Genomic DNA, 11018 nt, shown 5'->3' on the forward strand with positions numbered 1-11018 from the left:
ATGGCCTAGAATGACTACCCATGGTTTTATAAGAACTGTAGATTTTTTGAACATATTTTATAAATATCAAATAATGTTAGTATGTAATCTTATCAGAGATGGAAATATAATCATGCTATATAGAGCTGGATGTTAAAGTGATATTTGTTAAAAATAAGTCCTACGTGTATTTCAATTTCATACAATAATTTTCATAATTCAGCATCTTCCTAAGTTCCTTGTGTATATGTATAAGACATGACTGACACCACTTTACTACTGGCAAACATGATGCATCTGTGTGATTCAAAGCCTTTTTGTGTTTGATAGTACAAAGTCATCTTCAGCATTCTTTATAAACTACTTCACTGCAGGACATGCTATTTGCCAGTTATTACCTAAATTAAATTTGATTCACCACCAGGTCATAGGCTGATTGTACTATCATTGAGCCATGTATTAATCTCAGTGTGTTATCAGGCCTCAAAACCTGGCAGGTTCCAGAGATTCTGTATATGGTGCTGAGTCATGACTATACTCCAGAAGCTATGAATAGGCATTTATACATGTCGGATGGCCTTCTTGAATTAAGATTAGTTATCCAGGAAGCCAGTGCTCTTGAGTCTCATCCTGAAACCACGGATGACTATATGGCAGATTAACTATTGAAACTGAGAATTATAGCCTAGGGATTGTGTGAGAGAAAATTGCCTTTCACAGGGTGAGATTACTTGAAAGAGAGTATTATATTTTAAAAGGAGTGTGATTTTTAGAATCAGATATTGGCATCTTTTATTGCTTAAATTGTATAACCTTGAGAAACCTGAGCCCCAAATGCCTCATTTGTAATATTGGGATGATAATAATAGTAATCATAAAAGTTTGAAAGGCTTAAGTGAGCTAATCCATATAAGCATCTGACACGGAGCTTGACATCTAGTAAAGGCAAAATAAACTATAATCCCTATTATTATTATTATTATTTTCTGAGGTCACCTGGCAAAGCTGGTGAGAAAGCCCAAATCTCCTAGTCAATGCCTTCTCATGTAAGACTATATCAATTTATCATTTCATTTGCAAATGACATTTAAGTCTGCAATCACTCTACATTTCCATTTTTCTCTCCTCGGTGTCTATTTCTCTATTTTTCCATTTTCTTTCTCCTCAAGCCCCATTCCAAAAGCTTTGACCAGTATTTTTAGATAGCTTAAACAATGTGAATAGGAAGTCTCAAATTTTATAATTTTTTTTTTTACACAAAGGCAACGGAAATAACATGCCTATAGTTTTTATGTGTTGTTTTAAAGAAATCATTTTAGTGACATTGCAAAATTCCATTTATCATTTTCTAATAAATAATTGTCTTTGCAAATTGGTCACTGCCTTTACAATAAACTAAAACAAAAAACATATGGCCATTTTGGACACTTTAGAAGAATCTTTTTTTTTCCTTTGTCAACATAGAGAAAGAACATTTCTAAAAAACCATGTTATGTATTATTAGCCTAGCAATGTTTTTCTGTCTCTTCCTTCTTTTGCCTATCCTTTCTGTATAGATTGTATCAGCTGTGGGGCCCTGTGCTAGTCATATCACTTCTCTAAGCCCCAGTTTTACTGTTTGTAAGTATGCAGTACCAACCTTATACACTTACAGACCTGTTAAAAAGTCAACAAATTCTTTACAAACTACAAAAAACTAAACAAATGAAAGTAATTACTGTTATTATGGCAAAGATCAGTAAAGGCAGCACATTGGATCAACGAGGGTGGTATAAATTGGAAATTAACAATAAGTGTATAATTATCTACTGTGTACAAGTCTATTTTGCTGAATTAATAAAGGCAAATGTGTAGGTTGTGGCAAGTTATTTTCAAGTGTTGCTTAGTGGCAATGTCCTCAGAAGCAAACCCCTCTCAAGTATATAGAGCAATTTACTATTCTCCTAGCACTTTCACATACATTATCGTATTTAATCTTCAAGACACCCCTGCCAGGCTTTTATCATTACCTCCATTTTATAGATACAAATTGAGATATAATTTACCTCTTATCACAGTGGTTGAGGCAGGAGTGAAATCCAGATTGATACTTACACCGTTGTGCCTTTTATTATAACAAGCTCCTCGACTATATATCTGTTACTTTATCCAAAGAATAATTGGTCCTGCCAGCTTTTACAGCACCTTGGTATAATTCCAAATTTGCTTTAGATGGCTTTTGGCCCCACCCTTAATCTCCCCATCTTGTGACTTGTAGAATCTGTGTCCTGGCCCTGTGACTGTTTCAGGAATACCTAACTAATGTTTTCTACATGCTTGATTATCAGACAGGCAAGAAAGTATTAGAGATTCTAATTAATGTCTCTAAAGTAGAGAGGAGAACAAAAGAGGACCTGTGATAACTGCCTAAGTTAATCTATTTCTTGAGAAACCATATGATTGGTAAGTACCTGGAATTTCTCCAATAATGCAAAGATTGCAGCCAGCTCTTAAAGTGAGAGTATTATGTTGCATGACTTTGAAGTGGTGGGGAAGCGAGACTGAGAAGAGGCAATCACTTTAGGTTTGCCATTCCAAAGGAGATTCTCAGTGAGAAACTATCCCAGCAATAGTGTTGTGTAAAACTGAGTGGGTAGAAAGAGAAAGCTATCCTCCACATTGATCTTCAGCATGGAAAAATTACCTAGTATAGTGATTACCATCAAGGGCTCTGGTACTAGATTGTCTAGACTTAAATCCAGGTTTCATCATTTATGGCCTGTGTGACTTGAGGGAAGCCATTTGACTTCTGAATGTCTTAGTTTCTGTTCTTCAAAAAGTTAATCTCATGGAGTAGAGAGTAGAATAGAAGTTAACAGAGGCTGGGTAGGGAATAAGGGAGCAAGGATGGGGAGAGGTTGGTGAATGGGTACAATGTTACAGTTAGATAAGAGGAATACATTCTGCTTTCTATTGCACAGTAAGGTGAGTATAGCTAACAACAATGAATTGTATTTTTCAAAAGCTAGAAGAAAGGAATTTGAATGTTCTTACCACAAAGAACTAATAAATGTTTGAGGTGATGTATATGTTAATTACCGTGATTTGATCATTACACAACGTTATTCATGTAACAAAACATCAGACTCTACCCCCATAAATACGTATAATCATTATGTATCAATTACAATTAAATTAAATGTAAAAAGAAAATTTAAACAAATAACATAGAACTAAAAATAGTATATATGTCCAAGTCTGATTGTGAGGATTATATGAGATACTGCATATAAATTGCATAGCACAGAGCAGTGCCTGAGATGATGAATAAATACTAGAAGGTATTATTATTATGACAGATACTATGACTGTTGCCACTTTCACTTTGTATCTTCTGCAAGATTTAGCTGGGATAGTTATCTGGCAAAAAAATTCTAAAGATACTCAATAAATGTTTATTGAATTATTGCTCTGTCAGAAATGTCATAATGATAAAACTGTGTGGTGCGCTGGATGGTTTGGGTGGTGATAGTAGGTAGAGGAAGGTTGGGAGTCAGGAAGAGGCTTCTAGTAAAATAGGTGCAGGATAGATTCATTATGATAAGAACATTTATTTGCTAGTTAGTGGAAAGGGTTCAGGAGATGTGGTTTTCAGTCCCAGCTCTGCCATCAATAAGTTGTATACACTTGGCCTACTGACCTTCCTCTCTGGCTGTTATTTCCTTATTTTTAAAAATGAGGCGCTAAGACCAGATGAGTGGTTATGAACTGTGGTCTGGGGGTCTGAAATATGTAAAAACAACTTCTTCAAATCTAATACGTCTGCATTTGCTTTTCTAATCTTCCCTTCGTCTTCAGGTCCCCCTCTTCCTTGTGAGAAACTCAGGTGTTCCTGGTAACCAGATAGTGTATAAAGTCCCTTATTGTGATAGTGACAATCCTGTGACCCAGAAGCAAAGGAGAGAATTGTCTTTGTGTTCATTTGGGTAAGAAAGTCTTGGTTGGACCCTAGGTGTAATTCAGCAACTCCTTTTCTGGGTTTACCCATAAGTGATGCTAGAAGCTAGCTATCTTATTTTCCGCCTTTGCTTAGGTATATTGATTGGTCTGATCCATGAAATGCTATTTGATAGCCTGAGTCAGATTTCAGTAGCCTATAACTGGAATAGAAGCAAATGATTTTTAACTCTTTACTTAGCGTTTATGCTGTACATGACACCATGCTACGAAATTTTAAAGAACAGATCGATAGGGGAGAGAGAATTTTGTTAGAATCTCTCTGAGAGCATTTTAAGGGCAGCCTGATTGCCTTAGTCCTTAAAGGTAATATGGAAGGTTTTCTCTTTGTCAGAACTATTGCCTTGATCCCAGTAGTAACCAGTGTGTTCATCTTAATCTATGACGGTAGCTCTGTGGAAGATCCGTAACCTTCTGTTAGCCAAATCTACCTAGTACTTACAGATGCATTAGTGGGCAGCCATTGGCTGGCAAGTAGAGGGAGAGGAATTGGGGAGAAAGAGAGATTTGTTGGGCCTCAGTGAGAGAAATGACATTCTCTCCTGATTTTATGAGATGCAGAATTTTAAAAATAACATGGTGTTGATTCAGCTTGGTTAGCTAATTAAAGGAAGACTTAAACACTGGGGTCCCAGAGGAAAAGCATTCATAATCCTGAGTCAAGCCTGTGGGACACAGCAGAATAGGGTGAAAGTGCACAGGACTGGGAATCATGATCTCTGTTCTACTTCCAACTTTGTTACTAATTTGCTGTGTAATCTTGGTCGGGGCAAGTCTGAGTTTTACTTCCCAATTTATAAAAGAGAATTTGACTAGCATAGTCTCTAATATACATACTGGCTCTAAAAATTTGATCCTAAGATTCTATAAAGTAGCCATTGAAACTTATCTAAGTTACAATATTACAGATGGATCAGATAGTAGGAAAGGGGAGTGTGGAAGAGAGGGTCTGTCCTACTAAATTAATCTATGCACAAGAAAAGAAGGGCAGCCCCTGAAAGTTCAGATAAGTGACTTTTAATCCTTTACTTTCTGTGAAATTGTTGGTTCCAGAATATAGATTCGAAGAGAAGTGTATGAAACTGGAAGTAGTAATTTTTCCTTAAAAGTAAGGTATTTTAAATTGAGTAGGTATTTGAAGGCATGAATCCTTTAAATTTTGATCATAAAACCAATATCCCTCAAGAATAGAAAGATGACTAAATTGTATTCTGTGGCAATGAAATGCAGTTCTAGTTTAAGTAAGAGATGAAAAGTTCAGATTTACCCTTTAGAAAGGTCACTCTTGCTGTACCATGGTGTGGAAAATGGATCAGAGGCAGGAAAGACTGAATAAGAAAATCCCTGCTAAGATCCTCCACTTAGGAAGTGGTAGTGGTAATGGAGAGATTGGATGGGAAAGGAGTTGAGGAAGACTCCCAGGTTTCTGGTTTGGGCAACTGGACGGATGGCAATGCCATTTGCTAATACAGAAAACACGGGAAAAAGCGGAACAACAATGAGAGTAGATGGAAATAAAACATTTTAATTATAAAAAGTAATTAAAAGAAAAAAGGAGCAAAGAAGAAAATCAATCGTCCAGTAGGGGGCGAAAGAGCTAAATAAACACTTTTTTTTTTAAACTAAAAAAAGAAACATTTACGAGGAAACAGCAAAATTTTGAACTCTCTGAGTCTTCGGTTTAGATTCTGAGTTTTCTCAGTGGTCAACTGGCTTTTATTTTATTATTTTATTTTATTTTATTTTATTTTATTTTATTTTATTTTATTTTATTTACTTAGAGACAGAGTCTCGCTCTATTGCCCAGGCTGGAGTGCCATGTAGGATCTCGGCTAACTGCAATCTCTGCCTCCCGGGTTCAAGCCATTCTTCTGCTTCAGCCTCCCGAGCAGCTGGGATTACAGGCGCCCGCCACCACACCCCGCTAATTTTGTATTTTCAGTAGAGAAAGGGTTTCACTATGTTGGCCAGGCTGGTCTCAAACTCCTGACCTCAGGTGATCCACCCGCCTCGGCCTCTGAAAGTGCTGGAATACAGGCATGAGCCACCACGCCCGGCCGAAATAACTTTCAAATACTTTTTTCTTTTTCTTTTTCTTTTTTCTTTTCCCCCTCAGAAAAGTGTATTTGATAGTGTTTTATGTGTTGCTAGGGGAGACGGTTGCTATGGAGAGGGATGATGTCATAACTGCATTGTGAACCAGTAAGAACACTCTCGTGGGTCTAACGTCTTCCGGATGAAAGGCTATTTGAAGTCACCATAACCTGGTCAGGAGAAGTGTGCCTGTCGGCGGGGAAGTGAGGAGCTACAAGGGTTTTTGTTTTGCTTTGCTTTTATTCTTGTAAGTAGGATGAGACTAGAATCCTTTCTTTCCAATTATATTGGTTCCTAACTTGACTATTTCTATTTCCATGGTCTGAGGTGGACACAGTTTTCCCAATCTTGGTAGAAAGCACAAAAGTATTTTTAATCACGTTTAGTTTGATTATTTGATGTAAGAGAAAGTTAAAATGTTATATTTTTCTTTCATAGGGAGACAATATCAAGGTTTTAAATCTTGGAGAAATGGCTTTCGTTTACTTGGCTGTCAGATGCTTATATATCTTTCTCATAAGCACAACATTTGGCTATACTTCATCTTCAGACACCGAGATAAAAGGTAAATGGATTTTAATGGAATAGTTTTTAAATTAGGAAAAGTAAAATTAAATGGATTTTAATGGAAAATTAACTGTCTTTTTGACCTACCTTATGGAAGTGCGTAACTAACAAGTAGATGAATTGTTATTGAAACTATTTTAGGAAGTCCATGAACAAAAGCTATGTTCTTACTAGTCACTTTCTTGTATAAGGTAACTGATGTTGACAGACATTTTGTGTGATAAATGACAAATTAAAAGACACTGTCCATACCTTTTTGTATAGTCTTTTTTAACAGATTAAGTATCTGAAACCTCATTGCCTGGTACTAAACTAACTGGAACAGTTCCTTAATTACTATCCTTAGTTACTATCCTTAGCTTTTACAACAATTAGATAAATTAAAAAGGTACAGAAATTTAATGTGAAATTTAAAAATAATTAGGGAATTATTTAATTATTCAATTATCTTAGTTTATTATATTATATAATGTAATGTTAATGATTTATTAATTAATTAAAATTATTTATAGCATATTATTATATATTACATTATATTTAATACAATTAAAATACATATATTTATATTATATTGATTTGTTATTGCTGTTAGACAGATTTTTGTAATAAAATGTTCCCGTCTTAGACCAAATTCTGGCACACATGACCACAGAGATAAAGCCACATTGAATTTTTTGCTACTCTAAAAATTAATACCTAGTGAGGCAAAATCACATTTTGCATATGTGGTTTCTCAAAGAAGGAACAACTATATAGCAGTAGTCTAGATTTTTTAACAGCCTTACTGAGATATAATTTACACAAAACCAACTCTTTAAAAATGTACTATACATTGGTTTTCAGTATATTCACAAAGTTGTGCAACAATCACCACTATCAAAGTCCAGAATAGTTGCATCACCCGTAAAACAGCCCCTAAACTCTTTAAGTAGTCACACTGCATTGCTTCTCCCTCCGATCCCTACCAACCACAAATCTACTTTCTCTCTCTATGGATTTGTCTATTTTGAAATTTCATAGAAATGGAACTATGTCAATATGTGGTCTTTTGTGTCTGGCTTCTTTCAGTTAGTATAATGTTCTCAAGGTTCATCCATGTTGTAGCATGAATCAGTACTTCATGTCTTTTTATGACTGAATAATATTTGATTGTATGCATGTAGCACATTTTGTTTATCTGTTAATCGATTGGTGGGCATTTGAAATCCATCTAGATTCAGCAACATTTGTCATAAAATACAGAAAAAATAAAAGTGTTTTATTGATTTATTTCAGTTAACCCTCCTCAGGATTTTGAGATAGTGGATCCCGGATATTTAGGTTATCTCTATTTGCAATGGCAACCCCCACTGTCTCTGGATAATTTTAAGGAATGTACAGTGGAATATGAACTAAAATACCGAAACATTGGTAGTGAAACATGGACGGTAAGTAAAGCATGCATTTGAGGCATCAGAGTGATCATCAGGTGTTATTTTGTGATTCCTGACTTTAGTGTCCACTCCAATTCCCATATCTCAATAGTTCTAATTAGGATATAAAAAGCTTCCACATCTGCTTCTGTCTCCTATGCATCCTACTGTATCTGTTTTCACCTCATCCAGTGTTAAGATTGCCATTGGAAGAACAAGAAAAACAAACAAACAAACAAACAAACAAAAAACTCCATCTCAAGCAATATAAACTTGAAGAGTACTTCACTAGAAGAGCATTTCACTGTATTTTACAATTGCTTATATTCTTGGATATGGGCCTTATACATGCTACAGAACTGTGACCTTTTCTACTGTAGGCGACAAGGCTTATTTATCTTTGTACCCTTCCCACAGAGGGTCACAGGATTATGGTTCGTTGTATATATTGTAGTAAGAGCTCAATGAAAATGTTTTGAATTATTAATTACTTATATACTTAACAAGTATGTATCTTCAAATATTTCTGTTATAGATGGCATTCTGTTACCTCTCTAATTCAGCTAGGTAGTTTCAAGAGACAATTCAAATCGAGCATTTATTGATCAAGTTTGTGCTGGACACTCTACTAGGTATCAGGAATATATGAATAAACAATAAATGATTTTTGTCCTCCAGAAGCTCATGATTTGTCTGGATTTCTCTGGTTACTTCCAGAGTTTTACTTTATGTATTTCCTGAAGGTTTCATATTGTATTTTTAAGTGTGACATAATTTACCAAGTAATGTGCATATGGAATATGAAAATTATCTATTTGATTCCAAGCGGATATAGCTCAAGTTCCTGCCATAAAGTATTTTTCCTTCCAAAAGTTTTTGTTTTTATTTGGAATTAGATGTTAAGATTCAAATGATCTCATCAGATGATATGACATACTGAGGTGAGCTCTGCTGGAAATGTATCTGTGGCATTGTATCAAATAGTCACTACGACTGTCTTAGATATTGGGAACTCTCCAGGGTATTAATGATTTATTAGTCTTATTAATATAGCTCACTATACCATGGAGGTTTCTAAGTTTGACTTTGTCTCACCTTTTTGTCAAACAGACCATCATTACTAAGAATCTGCATTACAAAGATGGATTTGATCTTAACAAGGGCATTGAAGCAAAGATACATACGCTTTTACCATGGCAATGCACAAATGGATCAGAAGTTCAAAGTTCCTGGGCAGAAGCTACTTATTGGATATCGCCACAAGGTTAAAACAAAGTTCTCTTTTCATATTTAATACTATCAGAACTATTCATTTGGGAATAAGTCCCTTAATTTTTATGTACCAGGCTGGAGGCACAATAGATCCTGTGACAGTGTGGCACAAAATAGAATCATTCTTGTAGTTGATGATTAGCCTTTTAAAATTCTTTAAATCAGCAAATACCTTTGGCAAAACCTGCATATTATTTTATTGATTTAGTTCCCAGTTTTGGGGTCATATTAGTAAACATTCCTAAGTATTTGTTCATCTGCTCAGAGCATCCTAGAATAATCAGTTTACTACTTTTGCATATGCTTATACTAATAAGAGTAAATGAGCCCTCAAATGTTTTTTGGTTTTGCTCATCCCTCTTATCGTGAAGTGATTTCCAGTAAATTCCTTCTGAAATAATCTTGATATGTTGATTGCAAAATAAAATGGAGAGGTCATAGGAAATGAAGTAAAATTGTGAAATGATTTCACAAATGATTCATCACCAAGCCTTTGAAGCATTCACAATTGATTTGTTCTTCAGGAATTCCAGAAACTAAAGTTCAGGATATGGATTGTGTATATTACAATTGGCAATATTTACTCTGTTCTTGGAAACCTGGCATAGGTGTACTTCTTGACACCAATTACAACTTGTTTTACTGGTAAGTATTTTTATAATTAGAATTCAATATTAAAAATGTCTACTCAAATTAATCGATAGTATGAGTAACTATATTTTCACTAAGTTAAATTCATTATACTCGTCAGAGTTGGATTTATGATGAAAATTGTTTACAATTATTTGAGGATTTCAATGGGTGTAAGTGGTTTTAGGATGTAGATACTGGAAGGTATTCTATGGGTGATGTAAGGAATGCAATAATTGTTTCTATACTGGGTTAATTTTGTATCCTTTAGATAGATGAAGTTGGAACCTAAACATTTTCAACACATTTTGTATTCTTGTCTTTAAATAAAAATGGGTTATCTATTAAACTGGATCTTTTTTCTGACTCCCTACCTTTGTTAACTGTCACTGAAGCTTTTAAACTTGGCCATTGTGACTCATGTATCTCCTTAGTTTCTTAATTGTTTCAGGGTAACATGATCACCATGTTCTGATGCTCCTTTGCAAGGCTGCACATCTGTTAAGTACCTACCATCTCTACTGTAAGAGCTCTACTTTAGGCTTCCTTCATTCAACACCTGGATGATTGCCATTGCTTCCCAAATGACAGTCGCTCTGATTCCAACCTCTCCCCTTCCAATCTCTCCCCTTTTTATTCATTCTGCACACTGTAGCCAGCTTTATCTTCCTATACTGCCATCTTCATATACCACTCTCTTGTTCAAAAACCTCCTGTGTCTACTCATTGCCCCAGGATAAAATCTGGGCTGCCATACTCTCTACTATTACCAATGTGAATGCTCCATTCCATTTAGATCCATCTCTACATTTTTTTTCTCACCCATGTTATTGCCTTTTATACCTTTGTTTGCATTACCTTCTGGAATGCCCTCTGGCTCTATCTTTCTTTCACCAATTTTTATCCATTTTTTTCAAGGCTCATCTGCTCCTGAGTTTCATTAACCTTTAACTGATCCTGTCAGCTTCTGTTTCATTTTTCTTGAGCTATTACTCTTTTTCTTTCTTTCCTTCCTTCCTTCCTTCCTTCCTTCCTTCCTTCCTTCCTTCCTTCCTTCCTTCCTTCCTT

General features: G+C 35.2%; 1 protein-coding gene across 1 annotated transcript in view; it reads left to right on the top strand.

Moving 5' to 3' along the window:
- The window catches only part of IL13RA2 (interleukin 13 receptor, alpha 2), a 38183-nt gene that overhangs the window by 18314 nt on the left and 8851 nt on the right, over positions 1-11018 (top strand). The window contains exons 2-7 of the mRNA XM_011957540.1: positions 3817-3944; positions 6127-6272; positions 6508-6634; positions 7912-8063; positions 9159-9312; positions 9845-9965. Coding sequence (XP_011812930.1) covers positions 6541-6634; positions 7912-8063; positions 9159-9312; positions 9845-9965 — 521 coding nt within the window. The 5' untranslated portion in view covers positions 3817-3944; positions 6127-6272; positions 6508-6540. The remainder of the gene's footprint in view (positions 1-3816; positions 3945-6126; positions 6273-6507; positions 6635-7911; positions 8064-9158; positions 9313-9844; positions 9966-11018) is intronic.

The sequence above is a fragment of the Colobus angolensis genome, unplaced genomic scaffold, assembly GCF_000951035.1.
Source record: "Colobus angolensis palliatus isolate OR3802 unplaced genomic scaffold, Cang.pa_1.0 Scaffold446, whole genome shotgun sequence".
NCBI lineage: Eukaryota > Metazoa > Chordata > Mammalia > Primates > Cercopithecidae > Colobus > Colobus angolensis.